Source organism: Rhamphochromis sp. 'chilingali', assembly GCF_963969265.1.
Source record: "Rhamphochromis sp. 'chilingali' genome assembly, chromosome: 20".
Lineage (NCBI taxonomy): Eukaryota > Metazoa > Chordata > Actinopteri > Cichliformes > Cichlidae > Rhamphochromis > Rhamphochromis sp. 'chilingali'.
Genome location: NC_137947.1, coordinates 14812662 through 14839484, shown reverse-complemented (window position 1 = coordinate 14839484; position 26823 = coordinate 14812662). Strand labels below are relative to the sequence as shown.

Genomic DNA, 26823 nt, shown 5'->3' with positions numbered 1-26823 from the left:
ATTTGAAGGGAGCACTAAGCATCACTGCTCCAGCCATGATACGCAGATTAAGTGCAATGAAAGCATCAGAATACACAGTGTTGCTGTGAACAACCACAACATCCAGTTGGTCATTGTGTCATTTCTGAGCACATACTCTAAAGCCTCTCTTAACAACCTGCAGCAATGTTTTCTTTCAAAGTCTGTTTGGACAAGTCCACATATACAGATAGTTCACAGCAGGGCTACTGGAGCCAATCGGAGACTGTCCTACCCCTCCTCAATTACTCATAGACACCAGTTTACTTTATTGCATCTCCTACTCTGCCTCAGTCCGTATATGGTTTGGAGATGCAGTGAGTACAACTCTTACTCCTCTTTAAGGACATTTCCTGAGATGAGAGGACATTTGTGGGGTCATTTCTAACCAGTCCACTATGTCTGATTTGGGGGGGGGGTTAACCTTTTGTCCACATGCATCCACACTTGGTTGCAGGCTCTTTGGTTAATCTGGGGTCTTGAGGTTATGAATACTGCAGTTTTTGCTGCTGGGTTCGCCACTTTCCCTAACAGAGATTCAATTATGAGGTGCAGGGACAGCAAACAAGCCGGCAAGCATGCACACACAAGCGAGAACTGCAGGTATAAATGACATTCATGGGCATTGTCAGTTGGGTTGTTAAGTAGCCTATCTTCAGCACCAAAGTCCAGAAGCAGAGAAACAGCATGTGGGTGCTGTGCTGTAATCTTTGAGACTCCTTTCAGCTCCAGACTGCAGCAAGCTGAATCCTTGGTCTTTATTTAGACCTGCACATTGAGGCCTGGAGACATGAACTCCTGACCCACCTTTTAATGGACGGAGATCATATGTCAGATGTAGGTTCGAAGCTTCATAAAACCACACCAACAATTTTTTTTCTGCACTAGAGCCTACTAGGTGGTGCAGAACCTGCTCCCTTTTCTATCCCTTACAGTCTCACAGATGTAAAGCTGACCTTTATGAGTCTGCAGGGAGTCACAGCTCAATATGTTTACAACCTTCCCTTGTTCTTTCCTTGATATTGCGCGCCCCCACCCCTTATCTTGAATCATAATAGCTTAAGTTACCCCAACACTTTCCCTTTTTGGGGGCTATTGGCATGCATGACGTCATTTGGGAAGAGCTCTCACTGTGTGTGTGTGTGTGTGTGTGTGTGTGTGTGTGTGTGTGTGTGTGTGTGTGTGTGTGTGTGCAGGGAAGGCGTCAATGCGCACCAACACCAACCAGCTTGGCAGCTGTATTCCTTCGCTGTGATTGGACAGAGGGCGGTGATTCCTTCTGTCACGATTTGGGTCGCTCCCACCGGAGAACACCAACCGTCTGAGTCCAGCCTTTACCGAAGAGCTCTACGGAGGAGACGGTGCACACCGGGAGGAGAGGGTTTCCTCTCAGGGGCTGGGCTGACAACTCGGTATTTGTCCTCCTGTCGGTGAGGAGGAGAGGGAAGAAGCAGAGATAAGGGAGACCATCAGTGCTGGAGCGCCCAGCCGCCTTTCTTCTTCTTCTGTCGGGGCTGCGGTAAAAAAGTCTTTCACGATGCCGGTGTTTCACACCAAAACCATCGAGAGTATCCTGGAGCCAGTGGCCCAGCAGATCTCTCACCTGGTCATTATGCACGAGGAGGGGGAGGTAGACGGTAAAGCCATCCCGGATCTGACGGTGCCGGTGGCCGCTGTGCAGGCTGCTGTCAGCAACCTTGTGCGGGTGAGTTTGAATCAGGGCGTCAGTTCAGTATGAGCTCAATGGCAAAGTGCCTGCATGAAGTGACATTTACCACTCAAACTTTCAACCTGCAGAAAAGCGACATTTCTGGAGACTGGCTTTTGCAGTGGTGTGACAGCGTCTGTTTAATGTGTCATAAATCATTAGAATAGCAGGTCAGCAGACTGCCCTGCACCTATCATATGCCAATATCGGTTCATTTTATTTTCTGTGGGGCTTCTGCGTTCACGGAGTTAAATCCCTGTTTGGTCTTTATTTGCCATTAAAATTACATAAAGCTGTCATACACCCAGCTAACGCTCGTGCATGTTTTAACGGGGTCCTACAGTAGCTCCTACAGTAGTACAACAAAGCAACACAACATAGCAAAGTTTGCTGAGATTTGTAATCAGATGGCAGCTGAGGTCAATGAAGTTTGTAGGGCGGAAGAAATGAGTGGTGATTAAATTAAAAGCATGCCTCTCTCTCTCTCTCTCTCTCTCTCTCTCTGTGTGTGTGTGTGTGTGTGTGTGTGTGTGTGTGTGTGTGTGTGTGTGTGTGTGTGTGTGTGTCCTGCTGTGTCGTAGGTGGACCTGTGTACTGTAGGTTTTGTGCTCTCAGCTTCAACAGCCCAAGTTAGATTATTGCAGACTTTGCAGTTTATGAAACTCATCCATCTGTAGTAATAAACTCCACAGAGACTATATAAACACTCTGGTCATTTATCAGACTCCCACCTCATCTCTTACTCCTTTGCTCATCTCTTTGTTCATTCTTTTCCAAACTTCTTTGACCCTCCACTTTTCCACTTACACCACCACTGTCTTTCTTATATGTCCTGTGGAATCTAATTGGTCGATTTTTATAGAGAGCTAAGCTTTAGTCAGTCACTGATGTCCCCTCTGTACGCACTGCCTGGGAGAAAATCAATAGAGGCCACATCATTAATGCTGATCCTGGACGTTTGCATTGATGCTGGGGTGACCTGGCTTCACTCACTTAAGAGAAAATAGCAGCAGACAGGAGGACTTCTTACAGAGAAGAAGCTGGTTTCACGTTCATTAGTAGTTGCTTCTCTGGTCATGTTTTAAATAGAAACGACACACTAAATTGAAATCATTGCTCCTTAAATGTTAAAAATCTGATCTGCTGCACAATGCCTACATTTTTCGACACAAATGGTGGATGCGATGGTGGGATAGGTTGCACAATTAGTAACTTGTGTAGTGTTCCTGTGAAAAAAACTTACGAGTGACATCTTTTGTGGTTCTTGAATAGCAGTCCACTTTTTCCCGTGCAAGGACACACAAGATCATCTTGATAAATATCTCATTAACTGATAATGACCCAGGCTGTTCAGTTTGAACTCGAACACTGCACCATGCCACAATGAAAACCCCATCCTTTATCCAATACCCTCCAAGTGGATTAAGTCCTTGATGTCTCATTGCTACCAGGCATGTTCCTCTGTCTCTGCTTGTCCTTGTTGATTCATTCAGTTGATCCACACAGACAGCGAGCAGAAGGAGGCTAATAGCAGCCTCAGGCTTGTTGATGGGTCTCAGATGGAGTTGCGAGGTGTGAAGATATCAGGGCTGAGCACAGAGGGGAGGGAAAAAGGTGTCAGACAGAAGAAATGTTGGTAGGTGGGATGGAAGCATAAAAAAGGGATTAACTAAAAGTAATAAAGCCTGCATCTTTCCCCACTTCGCATTCTATAGTGGTATATTTATAGGGATGTACGTTTTGAGAGTTGTTGTACTCTCAGACAAGATGATTGCTCCACTGACAGAGGAACGAGAGCTATGAAGTGGGTGACAAGATTGTGTTGAAAGCGAGCACAAAGGGCGCTTGAGAACTGAGCTTGTAAAACGAGCAGTAGCTGGTTGCTGGGTAGATACACTTAATTGGATGTAAGGACATGCACACATATGCTTTATTTTAGAAAGGTGAATCACTTCTACGCTTGTGCAATTTGAACTAAGATATAACACAGTATACAGCAACATGCCACCACAGAGTCCCACTGCACACTGATACAGTTTCACTGTTAACCCCGTCCACAGTGGGATGGCTGTAGGGGGGTACTTAAAATCTAGGTCACTGAGACACACACTTGCAAAGATAGTGTCTGTCTCAATCCATCAGAAGTTGTGCGTGGGTTGATGCAGATCCGACTAAAAGATGTGAAAGATACTGTTGGTGTTTTTTATGTGCCTAAAAGTGTGAGCTTGGTGGAGTTTGCAAGGTGTCTGCTCCTCAAGGAGTCAGCACAGACCCTGAGTATGTTTGGGGGGTGGGGGGTGGGAAGGGGAGGAAGGAATAAATAGATTTACCGTTGAGTGAAGTAACCACACGCTGATGGAAGTGAGCAGACTAAGACAGAGAGGGAGAGGAGGGAGGCTGCAGGAAGATGCAGAATTTTTCATGATTGGTAAAGGAAGGAGAAAACATCCACATTAGCTTGGACGCTGTGAGGGAGAGAAAGTGTTTCTGGCTTTTTCAGACCAGACCCTGCCAAGCATCATGGTCTGCCCTCCCATCTCCAGCCCTCTACACACACACGCACACACGCACGCACGCACGCACACGCACACACACACACACACACAAACTCTTCTCAGCCGGCTCTAAATATGAGCCATCTCTCCTTGTTCTTTGGCAGTCTTCTGGCTATGTGTCCACACATGCTCTCTGCTTCCCAGTGTGCCTTAAATCTATTCATGGATAAAGCTGTATTATGACATAAAGTCTTACAGCTGATAGATCGTTTACAGATTTGAAACTGATGTTAATAAAAGCAAATGATATTCATGGGCAAGAGGAACCGGGGGCACGGTGATGAATCATCCAGAGTTATTGTAGATTTGTAAGATATTTTTTCCCCCTTTTTTTTTTTAGTTTTGAACATGTTTGCTTGTTTTGTTTTTTTTATAATTTTGGTGTGAGTGGTATTTGTCAAAGGAAAATATGTAAAAAAAACTGACACACAGTCTGAGTCTTAGTCCCAGTTAACATACAGTATGAATCTTTGCTAAAAATATAGTATTTATTTTGTATTTTAGCCAATTAAATTATGTTTCACAGCTTGGTTTAAGGATCTTTCTGCTCACAATAACACAACAATGTTGTTTTTTTTTTTTACTCCATGAGGAAAAATATTCTTCTTTTTCATTTATTTATTCTTTAGTACAAGTTCTTGCACACACTGTCATTAAAGGTCTGGTTACCACATGAAAACCAGTAGAAGCTAATGAATCAAATATTTCCCAGTGGAGACCAAAACAGAGCTAAAACAAGCGGTTGACAGAGGACAGATGGCATGCAGCAGCATGGGATCATGTGGCCACAGTCTGTGAACCCCAGGCCACCAAGATGTTCTCTAAAATAATTATTAGTCATTAGTGGCAGGGAGAAAAGATCAGCCATCATTCACAGATTGGACAGAAATGTCAGCTGCACGCTCATCAGAGGTAATATCTCTGATCTAAAACACCCGCTCTGAAAGCTGTGATTGACAGCTGCATTTCCTGCCGAAGTAGTCCCACCTTGCAGGATGTACAACTGCACACACAAAAAACAACCCACACACATGCATACACATCACACTGTCAGCAAACCTCTTAACTGTGCATTAATAATGTATTGAATAATCAATACCAAGTGTTGCTGCTTACAGGAAGCTCTTCTGCTCTCCGCAGCGCTTTGATCAGTCACCTGATGGCACTCTTTGAGTTCGCTTGCAGGGTTTAATCAGGAGGACATGCTCTACTTGGGGAGCTACATTCCACACATTTTCGTGTAACAAAATCTTCATTTTCCCAAACAGGGAAACTGACGGCTTCGGCTACTCAGCTAGGACTTCCTGTCCATTTTCAGATTACATTTAGGCATACTGTAAGTATCTATTGCCATATAGTAAACAAAGTTGGTAGTAAAGTGGACTGGTTCTTATATACCGGTAGTGTTTTTCTACTTGAGTAAACAAAGCACCACATTCACAGAAAAAACCCCAGAAAAACAAAACATATATAGTTAGGTTTTAAAATGGTAAAATACTTGCTATGCACCTGAAAACAATCATTAAGGTTTTTTCCGTCCTCTCTACCCCACGTGTGCTCTGTGCATTTCTGGAAGAAGAAACACCTTTGTTATCTCCTGGAGAAAATATTCATATTTATTCTGCTCAAAGATCGACTTCTGTCCCATAAATAATTGTTTTAGCTTCCATTAAAGAAATTCCTGTGTACTCTCGCTTACTTGTAGATCCTATATTAAATTAACTGTGAATTGATAGCACCTAGCGTTCAGTTTTCTCTGTTTTAATCAGTATTATGTGGTCCAAAAAGCTGCTCTTCTTTTTAAGTATCTCAGTCTCAGCATTCGTGACGGCAAATCAAGCTGTTGAGGATCCTGAATCCTATGTTGAAACTGTTGAGCTGTTAGAAAAGTCTTGAGCTTTGATTGCTGAGTTTTGAGCTTACATCACTTATATCTATCATTTTGATGGCATCATTTTACTGATTATGTAGCATGTAATTTATAGTAGATCTGTAAAGTCAGTGCAACAGGCATAGCTCATTGTTTTAAGGAGTTTAACATTAATTTTATCCATCTATGTCTTGTTCGCATTTACATGGTGATTTCCAAATGTTCTCAAATGAAATCTTTTTTTTTCTAAAGAAAATATCTAATTACAGTTTAGAAGTTTTGTGTGAATACTTTTTTAGGACAGCTGTACTTAACATTTTGAGCAGTTAGACTGGTCATGAAGTACATTTTATTGGGGGTGCAGGTACTTCCATGTCACTTCTTTGAAACTGATTCATTGTTTAAGCATTTCACATTAAAAAAAAATAAATAATGATGATGATGATAGTGTTATGCACTGACCAAAAATGGAGTGCATCGCAAAGATATTAAAATCCCTACAGCAACCATAAATGTCATAAAAGCACCATCATAAGATGTGAAGAGGGAACTGGTTGGGGCTCAGAGTGTGCGATGGCTGCTTCCTGATTCTCTGGAGCCAGAAACTCTATTAAGCAAATTTCAGTGATGCAGCAGCAGGGAGACTGATGTCATCATCTCACTGTAATTGCATCTCAAGTGTGTGTCTGTTTGGGTCAGGGCAAGTTTTCTGTTTCACAGGTTAACAAACAGTCTGAACCTCTGCAGGAATACTGAACTTTAGTACATACCTTATCTTTGATGATTGTATCTGTGATTTTGTGCATCAAGGCTCTTCATTATATATCTGTTACTGATGTAGTTTCTAGTTTTGGGGAAGATTAAATGCCCTGACTCGTACTACTTTAATACCAGACATGTGTAATAAAATCCCAGTGCTTTCTAAAATAATTCCACCTCAACAGGAAAAAAAATGCTTAATAAGTCAAAGCAGACAGTTCTGACACATCAACTTAAAATATTATGCAAACTAGATCACGGTGTGCATTTTTAAATCTTAGCTGTCAAACAAAATACAAATTTGAAGTCAGTTGCGTATTTCTTTTTTGACTTGTGATCTACTTTGATAGCTGGGAAAGGCCTCAGCCTCCACAAGTCTCTGAACTGGATAAGCTGAAGAGGATGGATGGATGCGTGGATGGATGATTACTTGCTTATGTTTAAATTGCTTAAGCAAAGCCAGTGAGTTATACTAATGAATAGATAAAGTCAGCACTGCAGATCTCCAGTATGGAGCCATGATCTAAAGATTGAAAGAGCTTTTGAAGTGCGACATTAAACGTCTTTCCTGCCTCTGTGTATAAAAACAGACCACAAAATCATCCCGAGCCTGAGCCGCTTCCCCTCAGGCAAAGATATGACATGCATGCATGACTGAAATAGGTGTGAATTGATACATACTCATTCACCCGTCATGCTATTAATAGTACTTGAACACTGCTTCCTGTATTGCAGGAGCTAATGATAATTTGTCTGTGGTTTTGTGTGTGTGCTGCAGGTGGGAAAGGAAACGGTTCAAACTACCGAGGACCAGGTGATGAAGAGAGACATGCCTCCTGCGTTTATTAAGTGAGTCTGCATCTGAAGCACTGTGTGCGTCACTCACAGAAACATCCAGAGAGAAAATTATGAGCAACAAATCCACTTTATCTCAGCGAACAGACAGAGAACTTGTTAAAAAGAGAAAAAAAAGATTTCAGCCCATTTAACATTAGGAAACGTGGCTGTGTTCCCAGCTACAACAAAGAGCCACTTCTGAGACCGGATCCGAGTGACCGTCCGGCTCCAGCTTCCAGACTGCTGAGAAGCTGTTTGTTGTTTTCCTGCTTGCATCCAAAGAGCTGACATGAACTCCGGGTGCTGGCTGAAAGCAGCTACTCAGCAGTTCTGGGGTTCACAGACCTCGCTGTTTTTGCTTACCCGTATTTGTTGCATTTATGTCCACGCATATTCTACATTTCCAGTAATATCATCTGTCTGTCTCTGCCATATTTTTTTTCATTGCTTGTTTATATATTTTTTCTAATCGTTTTTCAGCTACGTTAAAAAGGTCCAGACCTCAATCAGATCCACATACCACTCTCACAGCTCACTCACACATACATGGGACACTAAACCATAAATCTCACTCACAGGGCTTAGGAGGGAGCATGTGGGAATGTGAACCTACCTAAATATAGATGAACCAGCAGCCATTGATACCCTAACCAATGGGGGTCAGAAAGAGAAGGGACCGGGCTTTATTTGAATGCTCCTAAAAATCTATCGTAATCACTGATCTCTGAAGTAGAAATTTAGGATTGCAAATGAAACCGCCTTTTTTTATTTAAAAAGCAGATTGCAAACTCTGAATTGAAGGTTGCATCATTTGTCTCAAGTCTCCACAGGTTTTAATAAGAAGGCCTTCTCAAATTTTGATCCTTCGAGTGCCAAATAAATACCGGTAGTGAAAAACTCAAAGTGCACAACACGCTGCCTACTGTGTGGGCTGCTTAGCCTGACACCTTGTCAGCCTCACATCTCGCCTGTGTGTTGGTTTGGTTTTCCTTGATGTCTCTCGGGTCTGATGCAGTGTGACTGACTGGTAGGTGTGCGTGTGTTCAGTATGAGTCCTAAGTCTGCTGTGTGTCTTCAGGGTGGAGAATTCATGCTCTAAGCTCGTCCAAGCTGCTCAGATGCTGAAAGCGGATCCCTACTCTGTTCCTGCACGAGATTACCTGATCGATGGATCCAGAGGGATACTGTCCGGAACATCCGACTTGCTCCTTACCTTCGACGAGGCAGAGGTGTGTCTGTTTGTGCATGCCTCCTTACATTTGTGTGTCCTCATAATCACTCTTACTTCAGAGGTGTGGCATCTTTCATGGAAGTAAAGCTTTATATAGCCGTACAGAGGAAGAAGGAACTCAGCTTAGAGCTGTAATGGAGTCTCAGATGCACCCAGATCTAATCACTGAGATCAAATGACTTCCCTCTGTCATAACTCAGGGCGTGTATGCGTGTGTGTGTGTAAGTGTGAGTGTGGTGGATTTGTTTGTGTGTACTCTTGTGCGATTGTTCAATGGCATCTCAATAAGTGGAATCACATTGGGCACGCGATTATGCGCACCATCACTAGCCTCATTTTTGAAAGAGCAGCTTCTCACAGTCACAAGACGTACATCACAAGACTGTACACGCACACAGACACACACAAGCCCACACACACAGACACACACAAAAAACTGAGTAACTTCAGGCTAAAAAAAGCTCCTGCAAAGAAGGAATTTCCTTGTTCTCATATTAAAATGTGGCTTTTGTTTTACACCTGCATCTGCTTAAGACTGTGTCCGTGCTGTGTTGTAGGTACGTAAGATAATCCGAGTGTGTAAAGGTATCCTGGAGTATCTGGCAGTAGCTGAGGTGGTGGAGACCATGGAAGACCTCATCACATACACCAAGAACCTCGGACCAGGTGAAGTTTTATCCCCACTACTCTGTGAGAAAGTCTTTGTGTGGTTCTTAAAACGTCACTTTAGTAAAGTAAAGATTCACACAGGTTAATTAAAAATAGGAGCCCTGATTCAAAATCTACTGCAACATGTACATTTTTACTCATTTTAATTTATTTAAATAAAGAAATTATAAATGTTATGGAACTGGAAAGAGGTAGGAACTGTCACCAATAAAGCCGAGACTAAGCCGAGACTTACAATATCATATTTAAAGATTGAGGCTTAGAAAATGCAAAAAGTCATTTAAAGGTAGAATTAATCGAGGCAATAACCGTCAGATTCACTGATAATGAAACAGAAGTTATAGTAATAAAGAATGTTTGCTGAATAATTTGTGCAGAGCTGTTATAAACTGTGCTTTTCGGATTAGTTTGCTTCATAAAGCAGAAAACGCGACAACAAACTTTTTTTTACACGATTCTTTAGTTTAAAGATCCACCTGCCAGCTAAATTAACCGCTGAGTGCTCTTCTGACACTAAAATGCTTTGATTAAGGATCAGAGTCTTTTCACTGACAGGAGAACCATAAACAGGCTATTTATCACCAGAGGCAACAGGTCAATTGTGTTGTCAGTGCAGTGTGGCATAATGAGCTGGAGGAAATTTGATGCCAAACGTTTTCTCCCACTTGACTGATGCCTTCATTGTGTGAGATCAGTCGTTCGTGAAGTTACAATGTTTGTGTTGGAACTGCTTAGTTAGCGTATACACTGGGGGAAGCTTTTAGCCTTTGATTGTTCAAGCATACTTAAAGCAGCGCCAAAACCAAAGTCAATAACATTTTCTTTTTTTTCAGGGATGACCAAAATGTCAAAGATGATAGAGGAGAGGCAGCAGGAGCTGACACACCAAGAGCACAGACAGATGCTAGTCAGCTCCATGAACACTGTCAAAGAGCTGCTGCCCGTTCTTATCTCAGGTGTGTGTTCGTGGCTGCGCATGTGTGGGCTAACGACAGCACAGATCATTGAGCATCCAAGAGTTGTTATAGCAACGCAGATAATTACAGTCATTAAATGCTGGGAATGGGGATGTGAGTGTGACTGCGCGCATACGTCGCCTACAAACATCTCTGCTGCGCTACTCTTATACTCTGCACCAACCAACAGAGAAGAGGAGCACTGTTTCAACTACTTGAATGCACTGAGACTACATGGTCAAGTGTCATAAAATCTGAACTATTTGGCAACTAAAAGAGAGAAAGAAAAATAATCTCTCTCTCTACATATATATGTATATAGATAGATAGTGTCACGGTCTGGAGGGCAGACCGTGGGGGATGTAGGAGAAAGGACCCAAAACGCAGACTTAATGGAATGAACAGTGGGTTTATTTACAGTGAGGTAATGGTACACCACACATTAAATCTCCAAAAGTGCTCCCTCGACTCCCGTGACGTGTCTTCTCCCAAGTGCTGGTATCCCGTGCTCTCTGCCCCTGTGCCTTCACACACCCCGTGTGTCTTGCAGTCCTGTGTTCCGCTGTCCTCCTGGGGAAAAACACAGACACAGCCGTTATGGCACCAACTCCGGCAGGCATACACTTTAACAACACTAGAAACACTGACATGGAGTCTAACTCAACGATCCTGCGCCGGAGGAAGCTCCATCGCTCTGTTAAGTAGCTCCCCCGACGATCCTGATCAGAAGCAGGTGTGTGGTAAGCTAGGCGTGACCAGCAGCTGGCAGGGCCACACCCATCAGGCCTGCAGGTGGCTGTCCTTCATCCTCCAGCCTCACACACACACACACACACACACACACACACACACACACACACACACACACACACACACACACACACACACACACACACACACACCAGCATGGAACACAAGAGCACAGTGCAGCAAACGTACATCCAATACACTAATAACAATAAAGGTCCACACTGTTCACGAACCCCGAGTCCCCGGCACCGGGTCCGTGACAGATAGATTAAATTAAATTACATTATTGTTTTACCACACCTAAAAAGCATTTCTGAAGCTCTTTAGCATACAGGACATTTGAGCTTATTGATTTGGTTTTACTGCCCCCCATTTGCTGCAGTGGTTCAGTCTCATTGAATTCAGGTGTTTTCAGTCCCACTACCACGGGTGTATCAGATCACATGCCAAGCTATGGACTCTGACTTTGCAAACATTTGTGAAAGCATGGATGGTTTTAAAGTGCTCACTAAATTCAAGCTTGGTATTGTAATAAGATGCCACCTTTGCAATAAGGCAGTTTGTGAAAATTCTTCACTTGATATTCCACAGAACCTCAACCACACAGACTCAGACCATGTGCGGGGTGAAAGCTGCCAAACCTCTCTTTACTGATTAACTGCAGAGTTCCAAACCCCCTCTCGCATTAACATCAGCACAAAAACTGTGCGGCAGGAGCTTCGTGGCATGGGTTTCTATGGCTAAGCTCCTCCTGTAGGTTTAATGCAAAGGCGATACTGGTACTTTTGTCCTGTAGTGTATATTGAAATGTATGTAACCACTGGGAGATCACTAACTGGTTTTGGACCACTGTGTTGAGACTTATCCATTGCATTCTTCCCCTTTTTTTTCTTCATGACCATACTGGATAAGAGGGTCAAACTAGGGATTGATCACTTAACTTTGCCAGGTACATCGATATTTTTAAACAATGGATAGTAAAAAAACAAAACAAAAAACCCGACATTAAATCAAATAAGATACCTGAGAAGATGAAAATGAAAAATGTTTGTCTATGGGTCTACACTTGCTTTTAGAGCCAGTAGCATTATTAGATAATTATTATAAAATAACAATTATAATAGTATTACAGATGCTGAAGACTATTTAAGATTTTAATCCCCATCCTTTAAAAGTTGGTAGATATGAAAAATAATGCCTATAAAGAGAGAAAATACTAAACTTGCATTAATCACCATCAGTCCAAGCATGTTAGTGCTGCCACAAAGGTCATTTAAAATCAGCATATTAAAAGCTTTTATTTTTTAAAGTGGGTCATTTCTATTTGCCACAATAGATTCTTAAGTTAAATGAGCACTTCATCTTAAGTTGAATATGTCGTCCTACCTGAGTTTAAACATAAATACTGTTATTTCTTTCCTCATCAGCTATAAAGATTTTTGTCGCAACGAAGAGTAGTCGAGGTGCCGGGGTTGAGGAGGCAGAGAGAAACCGAAGGTTCACTTTTGAAAAGATGAGCGCTGAAATTAATGAGATCATAAGAGTCCTGCAGCTCACCACGTGGGATGAAGACGCCTGGGCCAATAAGGTACAACCTGTGCTGCATTTAAAGACTCTGATTTTTCTCATTTTACCCCACAAACCTAAAAAAACCCCACAAAATAATCCCCACATACCTAAATCAGATTTCACTGGCGTGCCTGCTTGCATACATACAGCCTCACTGAGCTGCATCTCTGAAAAAAAAATCACTCTTCACTTTCTGTCACTTTTTTCTTTTTGCTCGCTAGTATAACTCCTGGTTTTTCCTTTTTTTTCCTTTCCTTTCTGTACCTTCCTCCTCCATTCTTTTCCTCCCTGTAGAAGGTAAGCCTGTTTCTCTCCCCATCAGCGGTTTCCAGCATGCAAGCGTGTATGTGTGTGAGAGATAAGGAGACACAATATGTCCTCATGCTTACATTATTATTATTATCTATCATGCTGGTATTTGACAGTAAGTGTTTTGTGTTTCAGTCCACTGACTGTTGGCTGATGTGTGATGTACAGCACACATACTTCATCACTTTATTGTCATATGTGCATATCTGTTTGTCTCCAGACGTCCATTCGAGTCAAACGGCCTGAAACAGAGGTTTCTCAGCTCGGTTATTTATTTTAACACCTGTCTTCAGTCATGGTATTTTTTCTGGTGTATCGTCTCGTGTTTACGCTGTCAAAGATCGACCATCGTAGCACAATAAGACGCTGTTTTTGGCTGCATATACATGCTTGGAAAAAGTAATTTTTGGGCATCAGTTAGAGATTGTGCATTGAGATAATTTAAGCCAAAGTTAAGCACTGTTTCACTCGTCTAACCTGTAACTCTGCATGTTTCTCTCTGCACACAGCCTCCTTTGATAATGATCTGTCTGTTTGTGTCTGTACCGCTGTGTATGAGCTGTGATAAGCACTTACTGTCAGTTTGTGAGAGAAACCGCTGGCAAGCGATGACTGCCGTCCTCTCGGGTCATGAATTATAGAAATAAGCTGGTTGGTGTCCAGATCCATCCATAATAGATGGGCTGTATTGAACGGTTCCACTTAAGAGGTTCATTCTTCTCTGAACTGGAAAAAACATTTTTTTTCTCCTTTCTGGTTGAAGCACTGAAAGAGTCTGTCACATTTTAGATTAAGTCACTTAGTCTTATTTTCTCCTTTATAATAAGGAATTATTTTTAGCAAGACATTGTAAAAAGTGGTGATTTCTGTGTAAAACATAGAACCCATTTTACAGCATGAAATTAATAATGTAATACGACTTCATTGACTAATATTAATAAAACCAATTTTGTGCTGTTAGTGCCCACATTTAAGACTTCATAGCTTGCAGGCCACCATCCATTTAATCGTGGATAAACCAAAATATAGGTTTTATATGAGGCAGTTTTAATGTATACATCTATGTGTTGAACTTTCCCACAACAAAATAGCCTTTACAAATGTGAGCCAAGCAACCAAGTCCAGCTTTACACTGGAAATTAAAGTCTCACAGTTAGAAAAAATCTAAAAATCAGAAAGCTACACTGCTGGTAATACCGTTCCCCATTACAGTGAACATTGGATTTAAAGTTTATTTTGTTAGTCCTATACACTTCATCAGTCTTGTGTACACCATCCTCAACCCATAAATACTGACAACAGATTTAGATGTGCCCGAGTTTCCGTAAAGATAGCAATTATGACAACAAATAATCTGTAAAACTGTAACTACTTATAAAAAGTGTCTTTTTTTCTGTAATGAAAGCAATATATTTGTCTTTAACACATCTCTTCTCTTTACTTCAGGATATGGAGGCCCTGAAGAGATCTCTGGCTTTGATTGAGTCAAAGATGGCACAAGCTAAAAGCTGGCTCAAAGACCCTCACGGACAGCCAGGTGGCTGTTTGTTTCTTATCTATTGTGGCTTCAGCTAAAAACACCTAATCGTCAAACGTGAATGTCATGCCATGGCGGTCTGTCGTTTCCAGGAGACCTCGGTGAGGTGGCCCTGCGTGCAATACTGGACGAAGCTGGTAAGGTGGGAGAGCTGTGTGCTGGGAAGGAGAGGAAAGACATACTGGCGACCACTAAGGCTCTGGGACAAATGACTGACCAGGTCACAGATCTACGAGCTAGGTAGGGTTTTTCTGCAAGAACGTGTGAGTTAAACAGTTTTCCATCCTCTGTCCATGGTGTGCGATTAGGTGCGCATTTGAATTGTGTATTCAGCTGTCAAGCCTCGGCTGAGTGTCTTTGTTGTTCTTAACAGAGGCCAAGGCCCGACCCCGGGGTGTGTGCAGCGTGCCGGCCAGTGCTCGCAGGGCTTAGACTTGTTATTTGGCAAAGTGGACAGTGCTGCTCGCAGACTGGAGGCTCTAATCAATGCCAAACAGGCTATTGCCAGGAGGCTGGATGCTGCACAGGTCAGATAGAACAACAATAATATCAGAATGAGCTACACTAACCAGAGAACTGCTTTATTCCAGCAAATCCGACTCTCTACTTCTCTAATCCTTTTCCAAGCAAGTGTTGCAGTTAATACTTTACAAATTCTCTCAGAATTATTATTGTTTAAAAGAGAGACCCCACTGGGTAAAATCTTCACTAGTAAATAGCCCCTTCACATGGTAGAAGCTCTACTGTGAGACATGTGTCAAAAGATGTACTTATTTCATATGTCATACTGCACATGTGCATATTTAGGCATGGCTGGCGGATCCTCACGGCGGTCCCGAGGGGGAGGAGAACATCAGAGCGCTCCTTGCAGAAGCCAAACGCATCGCCGATCTATGCGAAGACCCCAAAGAGAGGGATGACATCCTGCGTTCCATAAGTGAGATCGCAGGACTCACTGCCAGGCTTATGGAGCTACGCAGACAGTACGGTTTCACCTCACATTTCTCATGCTCGATGACACGTGCATTGTGAAAACTATACGTAATACTTAGACACTCTTTCCATAGGCTCAAACTGCAACCCCATGCCACCAATAGGTGGCGTATTTTACCCACCTGGAAAGTATGTTGTTGCCTGTCAACCTTGGGCATGAGTCCTCCAAAAAGGTTTTAAACTGTTTGAATACGGTGTCACGGTGTTTTTGTGGAGGGGAATTTAAAGGGAAATATCACTTAACTAAACAACAGTCTTTAATCCAAATGCTTCTGTAGCTCAGTGGATGATGGCGAAGATGATGATGAAGATTAGTTGCTTTTAGGAACATAACTGTAATGGTCTTCTGCTGCATTTATTGAGCATAAAGCAAATTCAACTTCAAACACTGAACAAATTACCTAGATATGCTCTAATTAATACTGATCTGCACTTTGAAGGTAAAAAATGTAGAAAATGTGGCTATGATTTCCGCATTTGGAACAGATAGTACTTTTACAATGTGTAATTTAGTAGAGATATTATCACTGTATTATGGTATCCTGTCAAAACGGCTGTGCAAGGTCATAAAAAGAGAATCTGACTTTGTTCTTCTTTTCTTAGAAGAATGATAAAGGCATTTCTTAAACGGTGCCCTGAATTATTGTCCTGACCAGAACTTGTAGTTTTATGTCTAATAATCTGGACATACACATATAGAAATGTTTTGTCTTTATTTCTACTACACAAAAAAGCAATGTTAGGCTTTAAAAGTGGTATTTCTCTTTTTTGGTGGTATCTAACAGGGGTGTAGTGTTATTTTATAGTCTATATTAAGTCTTTTATGCTTTTTTGTCTCTCCCTCAAGTTGTCTATCTTTGTTACTGTCTCAGGGGTAAAGGTGACAGTCCTGAGGCCCGTGCACTCGCTAAGCAGATTGGGGCAGCGCTACTGACCCTGCAGTCTAAAACCAACCGCGCCGTAGCCAACATGAGACCAGCCAAGCCTGCAGTAACCTTGGAGGGCAAGATGGAGCAGGCCCTCCGTTGGGTGAACAACCCTGGAGTGGACGACAGAGGAGTAGGTAAGTGGTGCTGGATGACTGCTCTAGGGAGTGATGATGCAGTAGTTTGTCTCAAAAATAAACACCCTGACCTTCCAGCGCATTTTGTGCATCTCTGTGGATGATGGACGGATTGTAAAAGAAACCAGACACCAAGTGAATATCGCTCTTTGGGGATGTTAGCCATTTGTGATCAGTGAGGTAACTGTGAAATTACTCAGGCAGGAAATGTGATTGCGTGGCACAGAAATGACTGTGCTGTTTCCTTAAATGCCCACAATGATGCATTTTGTGCATCACTGATTGACTAACTTGACTAGTTTAGTCATTCAGGGACTCTTGTATTGTTTTCATGCTTTGTTATTGCAGTCTTCCTGCTTTGTCATTTGATTGTTTCCTATTTCGTCCCATGCTTCCGTATGGGAGCAGAGTGTGAGATGCTACAGTGGAACACAGGTATCTCTCTATGAAGCTTTCTTAGAAGACATAACCAAACATGTTATTATTAGTAACATTATTAACTTCCTGGAAACTATATAATGTTAGCATTTACTGCAAACTATAGCTTCCTACTATTGATGTTGCAGGAAATGACATCACTTCTCACTTTGTATTTTTAGTCCCTGTGACCAACAAAAAGAAAAACGAAAAAGCGATACTTCTATATCTAAATATGGGTTGTTATTGAGGTATCTAGAGCATGACTTCTACCCTGTGTTACTCTCTAGGTCAGGCAGCAATCAGAGGAATGGTCGGGGAAGGGAGGAGGCTGGCAGGAGGCCTGTTAGGCCCGTATCGTCAGGATATGATTGGGCGCTGTGACCGAACAGAGGCTCTGATGACATCCTTGGCAGACATGGCTGGCAGGGGAGAGGCTGAGGCTCCTCATGCACGCGCTACAGCTGCACAGCTGCAGGACACCCTTAAGGTATCTCACAAGCATGCACATTTAGTCTATAAATAGATTAATGCAGAAACACAACCTCCCCTGTAATCATATGTAAACAAGTTTCCAAATACACAAAATATACCTGACTAAAAATCATGGAAAAGGGGAAAATGCACGATGGCTAGAATATTTCTGTTTGATCCAAAGGTGCAGCCAATATAACAAAAGCATGGGGAGTGAGGATGCATAGTGTGAGACTCAGTAATGTTGATTTCATTGAAAGTGCTGGTGCAGAGCTCCCCCTGGTGGATTTATGCAACAATCTCTGCTTCATCCAGGACCTGAGGCAGCGCATGCAGGAGGTGATGACCCAGGAGGTGTCTGATGTTTTCAGTGACACCACCACACCTATCAAACTGCTGGCTGTGGCTGCAACTGCACCTCCCGATGCACCAAACAGAGAAGAGGTCAGTAATGCACAAAACACAGCACCAATAACACATCCCATTCACCTGTTTCCACTAATAGACACCATGGCTCAGCTGTGTGGTGTGGGAGGTTGATTATGTCTACATTTTGACTGAAGTGCTGCTAATGTTTGTGAAAGGTTTTTGAAGAGCGCGCAGGGAACTTTGAGACCCACGCGGGTCGGCTGGGGGCAACGGCAGAGAAGGCTGCTGCTGTGGGAACAGCCAATAAGACTACAGTAGAAGGCATCCATGCTGCTGTGAAACATGCAAGGGAGCTCACACCACAGGTACTTCTGTTTGATTTGGCCGCCCCTGATTTGCATGATCACGTATCAAGATAAAACCTGTAGGTGTTATATACAGTCTGAGCGTGACTTGTTTACTTTTTTGTTTGTTTTCACATCCAGGTAACGTCTGCCGCTCGGATCTTGTTGAAGAACCCTGGGAACAAAGCGGCGTATGAACACTTTGACACCATGAAGAACCAGTGGATCGACAATGTGGAGAGACTCACCGGTGTGGATTTTCTCAGCATTTCTCGTGCTGCTTAAAATATTACCTTGCTGCACATGAGAGAGGATTTACAGAGGCGTGCTTATCTGTGTTTTCTCTCCCAGGTCTAGTGGATGAAGCTATCGACACCAAATCTCTGCTAGATGCGTCTGAGGAGGCGATAAAGAAAGACATCGACAAGTGCAGAGTTGCCATGGCAAATGTTCAGCCCCAAATGCTTGTTGCCGGGGCAACAAGCATAGCAAGGAGAGCTAATCGGGTCCTGTTGGTGGCTAAGAGGGAAGTTGAGAACTCTGAAGACCCACGATTCAGAGACACTGTGAAACACGCTTCAGACATCCTCTCGCACACCATCTCGCCTATGGTGATGGACGCCAAGGCGGTGGCAGGGAACATCCAAGATAAAGGTACAGGAGAAAAACATGTTTAATATAATGAGTGATAAAGAATGACTCAGGTTTATTTACCATGTTTTCGCTGTTTGTTCCAAAGCTCTGCAGAAAGCCTACTTGGACTCGTGTCTGAGGATCCTGGCTGCAGTCGGAAAAGTTAGAGAAGCCTTTCAGCCTCAGGAGCCGGACTTCCCTCCTCCACCTCCTGACTTGGATCAGCTCCATGTAAGCACATTCAAACACACATAACACACTTTATTCCCACAGTAGACTTTAGCAGTAGTAGTTAAACTATTAAACTGGGATTCCAGTGTTTTAGGGAAATATATCAGTCTTCCTTTATGTGGGATTAACAAACTTTCTGAAACAGGGTCTTCACATTGCTCATGAGTGGGTTACGACAGCCAAGAATATTTTTTCTATGATTTAAATTTGATTGTCTCCATTTATTTTAGACCTAAATATAATATTGTTTGTCCCGACTTGATAAAAATACTCATTTCTGATATGTACTCTGGTTCTGCTGGAGGTTTCTTCCTGTTAAAAATGAGTTTTTCCTTCTGGCTGTTGCCAAGTGCTTGCTCATAGAGTCCTCTGATTGTTGGAGTTTTCTTTGTATTATTGTAGGGATTCACCTTACAATACAAAGCACATCGAGGAAACTGTTCTTATGAATTTTATATCAATAAAACTGAATTTAAATATACTTGTGAATCACATATTGTTATGCATGGTGGTCAGACCCAAGCAATTTAGGATCAAACAGCAGTATGATGGAATAACGTCTATGAATTATTATGAACTACCTGTATGTGTGTTTTCAGGTTAGTGATGAGCAGGCCCCACCCAAACCTCCATTACCAGAGGGGGAAGTGCCTCCGCCTCGGCCTCCTCCTCCAGAGGAAAAGGACGAGGAGTTCCCGGAGCAGAAAGCTGGAGAGGTGCTCAGCGAGCCCATGATGGTGGCAGCCAGGCAGCTGCACGATGAGGCGCGCAAGTGGTCAAGCAAGGTCATTTCACACAAACATGCATATTTGCATATTTAGCCAAACATCTGTGTATAATTTTAAAGTCATGATTTCTAGTTAGTTGCTGGCTAGTTGTCTAAAGAAAAAAAAAGTCCCATCTGTGGATGGGGGGGAACCGGAAACTGTCATCTGTTTAAAGTGTCAGCATGTGACTTTGTTCACGGTGTACACGTGCACACTCAACATGCACGAAGTGAATATGAGATATTGCAGTGAGAAATCCCAGCCTCAAATCTATATTACAAAAGCTCACTCCACTTACAGCAGACGTTATCTACTTCGTCTTTCCTCATATCTCTGTGGCTGTCAATGTTCCGTGTGTGTGTGTGTGTGTGTGTGTGTGTGTGTGTGTGTGTGTGTGTGTGTGTGTGTGTGTGTAAAAGAACTGTACACAGGAACAGCTAATCTGTATAAATAACTAGGAGTAATGCCCTCTTGCTATCTTTGTGGAGCTGATAACCATTTTCCCCTTAATGGCGCCGCTAACAGTTTTTCCACAGATGTTTTGTGTGTCTTTTAAAAACTATCCACAAACATCCAGACATCTCTGGTGTTGGGTCACACTCAGTTTGCCAACTCAGCACTAGACCTTGTTTGATTATGCAAATAGGTTATAAACTCTCAGCTCAGCCACCGCCTCAGAGTAAGGCACATCATCCACCCGCTGCCTTCCCAAACCAGCTCCTCTTTCGTTTTAATTTCCCCCCATCTAAATCGTCTGTGCCTATGTGTGCAGTTTCACCTCCCCTGTCCCTGCACCTTCACCTTGCTTGAATACGCTCCTCCTTCCTCCTGTAAATCTCCTGTCCTTTATTCTTCCACCCAGTGCCTCTCATACTATACTAAATGCCTCCTTTTCCCATGCTTCCTTCCCTCCTGCTATCCCTGGCTTTCCACTCCCCTCTTCTTCTCCACATTCCTCCTTTTTTTCCTCCTCCTCCCACCCCTTTTGCCTCCCTCCCTTTCCTTCCCATCCCCATCAATCCTCCAACCACCACCAACAAACCCCCCCACTGCCTGGCCCAGCCTGAAGATGAGGAGGCAGTAGAGGAGAGGGAGGTAGATGATGAAGATGAGTTTACTGATGGTGAGGATGACTATGAGCCAGAGCTGCTGCTGATGCCATCCAACCAGCCTGTCAATCAACCCATTCTGGCAGCTGCCCAGTCTCTCCACCAGGAGGCGCGCAAGTGGTCCAGCAAGGTCTGCGCACATACATGCACATGAGCGCACACACAACCACATGTGGATCAAACAGTATGTGTAAAAGGCTCTAAGTGTTTTGGGTACTGTTTGACCCACGCACGCACACGTGCACGTACACCCACGCATGCAAAAAGATAAATGCACAACACAAGGAAAGCCCCGCAGGACAGGAAACACCCACCGGGGGCTGTCTGAACACTGAGCTCTGCATCTGCCACTACCAATGGAAAACTCCAACCAGCTGCAGCTGCTGTTTTACTCTTGTTGCATTATTTTCAGACCTGGTTACACAAATGGTAATGCTGATGCCATGCAATGGTTGCACAAAACGTTGAGGACTGTGGGAATGTCAGGTTTGATTGTTGCACCACGTGGATAAACTGGTACTGGCTTCACAAGTCCTTAAGCTCATGTTTGGGTAAAGCGGTTCAAAGGAGGAGGCAGACGCTCTGTCTCATCATTGCCTCTGTTGTCAGACTTTCATTGTCTGGCCAACCTGTGAAGCCAAGGATGACAGTTTCCCAAAGACTTCTGGGTGATTTATATATGACATTAGATTGCCTGCTTACCCACTCTGGTCACCTGCTTCTGCTTTTTAGCCCCTATTATTAATCACTTTAACATTACCTCATGTGTACTAACTTCAGGTTGACTCTAATATCACAAAGAAAATGAAAATCTCAATTAAAAATCGTGTTAAACATGCTTGCATTTAATTTTAATTCAAATGTAATAATACAAAACACTAGAATTTTAATGTCTGGTTTCCCAAAACCATATTTCTCTGTTAACAGCTTTAACTGCTTCCTCCTTTTCTACATCCCCATTCTTCAACAGGGTAATGACATCATAGCCGCAGCCAAGCGGATGGCTCTGCTGATGGCAGAAATGTCTCGGCTGGTGCGTGGTGGAAGCGGGAACAAACGAGCACTGATCCAGTGCGCTAAGGACATCGCCAAGGCCTCGGATGAGGTGACAAGACTGGCAAAAGAAGTGGCCAAACAGTGCACTGACAGACGCATCAGAACGAACCTGCTGCAGGTGAGGATTTGCATAGACACAAGCGCACTCTGTCTTCAACGGGAAACATCTAACATCTGTTCTTCCTGCCAAAGGTCTGTGAACGAATCCCTACCATCAGTACTCAGCTGAAGATCCTCTCTACTGTCAAAGCCACCATGCTGGGACGGACAAACATTAGTGAAGAGGAGTCAGAGCAGGTAAACGCACAACAAAGCACATACAGTTGTGGTCAGAAATTTAAATTCACCCGTCATGGGCATGAATGTCATGGTATTTTAATGATTTCTTTGAGCTGTTCTTTTCCCAGAGTGGAGTGATTGTGCAGCATACATATTTAATGACTTTAATAAGCAAGAACTTGTGCACAAGTTTGAATTTATGAAGGATTTTCTCTCATCCACATAAGGTCAAAAGTGTACATACAGGCTGAAATATATACATACCCTACCTACTAATGTTTGTTTAATGTCACTTAGCAAGTTGCAGCTTGATCAAATGCATTTGGTAATCATCATCAAACTTCTGGTATCATTTTTGGCTCTCTTCTTGGCAGAATTGGTGAAGTTCATTTAAATTGATTGGTTTCCAGGCATGGACCTGACTTTTAAGTGTAATCCGCAAATGTTTAGTAGGGTTGCAGTCAGGGCTTGATGTTAGCCTTGAGGTTTACTCATTTTAAACTAGTTTTGATGTGATTTTGGGATCATTGTCCTGTTGGAACATCCAGCTGCGTCCAAGTTTCATCTAGATGTTAGTTTGAATTGAAGCTGAAGAATTTAGGGGTAGCCCTCCTTCTTAATTATTTCATCCACTGTCCACTGTATTTGGCAGTAAAACAAGCCCAATAACATGCTACAACTACCATGATGCTTGACAGTTGGTACAGTGTTCTTAGATTTGAAAGCCTCACCTTCAGTTTTTCCAATCACACCTTTAATCACCTCGTTTCACTGTGCACAGTAACACTGGTGTTCCAGCAGTTTCCAGTTCACGGCAGGCCTGAACCTTGGAGATTCCTGGGTTGTTCCTGAACGGTGACAGTTTGGGTTGTTTCTGTTATTACAGTAAATGTATAATATGGCAATCTCTAAGCTGACAGGCAAGAGAAAAAATAGGAAAGAAAGAAAAAGGAACAGTGGAAAAAATGGGACAAAGTACAATAAAAGGATAGAGCACAAATAGAAAAGCACAAATGTTGCGCCTGTAAGAAAAAAAACACCTGGAACAGCAAAATGTTAAAAAGCACAGAGACACAAATCAACAATCTTCTTTTGTTTTGTGTCAGTGTTTGTGTCTTTGTCACGTCTTGCTTTTTAAAGATGTACGTTGTACAATTATTTCACCCTGCAACAGTTCAAAGAAATAATTAAAAAGCTCAAAATCAAGATGACATTTGTAAGTAAACTTCTCACCCCAACTGTACCTCACAGTGATGCACAATCCAACCTTTTTTTCTATTATTATCCATAAACTCAGCATCTGCAGAAAGCAAAGTGCTATTTCAATGCCGTAGCTGTCTTTTCAAACTTGAAAAGCTCTACTACACACTGCAGTCCCTGTTATTACACTAAAAGCTGAGTTGGTAGTCTGGCATTACTGAACAAATGTAACTGATGGGACACTTAATTTTTTTTTTTAAATCTGCATTTAAGGTGGATTAGTCATGTCATGGCCAAAATTTGTGACAGATCTTTAAGCTGTTATTTTACTGCTTTGTTTGCCTCACCAGGCCACAGAGATGTTGGTCCATAACGCCCAGAATCTGATGCAGTCCGTGAAGGAGACGGTCAGAGAAGCAGAAGCAGCCTCCATCAAGATCCGCACCGATGCGGGCTTCACCCTCCGATGGGTGCGGAAGACCCCCTGGTACCAATAATCATACCTGGTCGCTGACATGGATGATGCTCTTTCTTTAAAACTTTGCTTCAATAGCACAAACCTCGAGTAAAGTAGCAATGTGCATATGCATTAAGCGTAAGCATGTGCACTTCAAGAGGAAGCTGCGGGATTTTGAGCCATTCTCCACTGTAGTTTGGGTGTTTGCACCAGGAAGCATTAGATCTGGTCCCATGCAGGTTTCTTTTAATGGCGTGAGCGGAATCGCACAGGTATATCGGAGACAGTTTTTTAAAGTATATTTTTGGTATGTTGTGTTACAAGACTTTATCCAAAGTTCAGGTATATATTTTTTGCATGAAAATGTTTTCTATTTTCTAAAGGCGAATTATGACACTAAAATGCTCCCAGAGGACGTTTACTTTGCATTCAGTTTTTTTCAGTGAGTTTCTTACTGTCTATTGTACATACAATAATTGTTTGTTTTATGAAAGATTTTTAGCTTTATTCACTCAGTTTGACTCTAAAGTCGGGAGTAGTGGAGCGAGCTGAGGCGCTCACTTTCCTTCCTGTTTACTTTTTAACAATAAAGGTTCTTTACTAAAGATCTACAAATTCAGAAGTTCTAGCATCATCACTTCAATGATTTTATACTTGAAGGACTTAAAGGTGTTATGAATACAAGTGAGACAGTTTTAAAGCAATTATATGATTAGAATAAAATATATGGTTGTTAGTGACTATGTTGTTTCTTGGGAGGTTGACACTACAGCTCACGGGTTTTCACTTGACAGCAGCAGTATGTGTGACATTGAAGTCAAAGTCAAGCTTAACTGATATATTTTTCAGTTCTGTGTTTTCATTTTAGTTGAACTTCCACAGTGATCAATGCCAAAGGATTTGTTTTACATTACTGTGAGCTTCTAAACACTCAAACTCCAGGTTACTGCAGACAGTGCCGTCCTCTGTAGAGGACCCGGAGTGCTTTTTTTAAGGTCTGTTTATTTTTAGCCAAAATATATGAATGTTTTACTCTGCTTTGCATTTTTTTTGTAATCTATTTGTAGTGCTGCACTGTACTGCACTCTTTGTAACAGTTGAACTGTTTGGAAATTTTAGCAAAGCTGATGATTTTAGGCAGCATCCTTTTATTGTTTGGGTGTTTATTTTTTAGATATCCAGATTATCCCTCTGTCTGAGCTCAGTAGTCCCACGTTAAATGCTCTAAAGCATCATCTGAAAAATCCATTTGTTTCCTTTTTTAGATGACCCCGGTGGTTTGAAAACAAGACAACTCTTTTTATCAGGCAATATTGTCAGCCTAGCAACGTAGATTTTATTTTTAGGTTAACACTAAAATATATTTAAAATGAGTTTGTTGTCATCTAGGATTAAACATATTTTTACATTAATACATGCAGTCAGTCAGCAAATTCATATTTTTATTTCCCTTAATTTAACAGTGGAGAATTTGTATGCACCTGTATGTGAAGTCTTTTCGTTTAAGCAGTAGTAGTGAGCAGTCCAAATGACACTAATGGACAAGGCTCTGGATTGCAGCACAGAATGTTAACCGCATTTTCACTTTTATTTGGGCCTACTGAGCATGTAGCAGCACTGACTATTCACTGAGAGCGACACAATGTAGATCTGCGTGTGTACCTGATGTGTTCATTCACACCCAGAATGTATACTGATAGCTTCTAGCCCTGCCAACACATCTGCTGTGCCTTGGAAGAAGAATAAAAGACTATAATGATGACTGGACTTGGCCTCTTGTTCTCTGTTCTAAGTATTAGAAAAACTCATGACCACACATAACAACGTCTAGGGTTTACAGAGAATGGTCTGAAAGAAATACCAGGAAAGAGTCAGGCTCATCAAACCAGGTCCCTTGTTGTCCAGTTTGGCTGAGAATGTGTGAATTGTAGCCTCTGTTTCCTGTTCTAGGCTGACAGAATTGACTCCTGGTGTGGTTTTCTGCAGTGGTAGTCAATCTGCTTCAAGGTTTGGCATGTTGTGTATTCAGACTTGCTCGTCTGCATACCTTGGTTGCAACAAAAGCTTGTTTGAGTTCCTGTTGCCTTCCTGTAAGGTTGAAGTAGTCCAACCATTCTCTGACCTCTGAAAGCAATAAGGCATTTGCAACCACAGAAATGACACTCACTGGATATTTTCTGTCCTTCAGGCCATTCTCAGTAAACCTCAGTTGCATACACCAGCATCTATGCCACATTCAAAGTCACTTAAATCACTTTTCTTCTGATGCTTAGTTTGAACTTCAGCAGGTCATATCAGTCACATCTACATGCCTAAATGCAGTGAGTTGCTTTGGTGTGATTGGCTAATTTCATATGTGCATTAACAAGCAGTTGGACTGATGTACCTAATAAAATGTCCAGTGAATTTACATCCAAAAGACAGAACACACTGGTGAGGTTAGCAACAATGAAAGTCCTCAGGTCCACTGAAGAGGAACAACAAAAAACAAAAACAAAACATTAATCAGCCTCAAGACCTGAAAGGTTTGATTAAATTCATGCAATAATTTGTCTATTGAAATATGTGCCCCTAAAAATTGGGGCTACACAAATCCCTACATTTATGTTCAACCTATTAAATTCTGAACTTCTTTAACTGTCTCACTGAGGTGGTCAGAGGAG

The 26823-nt window shown here is 42.3% G+C and overlaps 1 protein-coding gene across 4 annotated transcripts; it reads left to right on the top strand.

Moving 5' to 3' along the window:
• Positions 1 to 1300: 1300 nt before the first annotated feature.
• On the top strand, positions 1301 to 26762 carry LOC308388104 (vinculin-like). Of its 4 annotated transcripts, XM_080868602.1 has the most exons (23): positions 1301 to 1723; positions 7689 to 7759; positions 8826 to 8976; positions 9536 to 9644; positions 10481 to 10603; positions 12781 to 12941; positions 14678 to 14768; positions 14861 to 15008; positions 15142 to 15295; positions 15576 to 15751; positions 16634 to 16824; positions 17233 to 17259; positions 17532 to 17731; positions 18031 to 18159; positions 18300 to 18449; positions 18570 to 18678; positions 18780 to 19082; positions 19168 to 19292; positions 19892 to 20077; positions 21122 to 21298; positions 22139 to 22342; positions 22417 to 22521; positions 24054 to 26762. In XM_080868602.1, the coding sequence occupies exons 1-23, from the start codon at positions 1556 to 1558 to the stop codon at positions 24198 to 24200; spliced, it is 3405 nt and encodes a 1134-aa protein (XP_080724728.1). In that variant the 5' UTR covers positions 1301 to 1555; the 3' UTR covers positions 24201 to 26762. The 4 variants fall into 4 exon arrangements, with proteins under 4 accessions (XP_080724728.1, XP_080724730.1, XP_080724729.1 ...); XM_080868604.1 differs by lacking the exon at positions 21122 to 21298; XM_080868603.1 differs by lacking the exon at positions 17233 to 17259 and having other exon boundaries at positions 1302 to 1723.
• Positions 26763 to 26823: the final 61 nt, after the last annotated feature.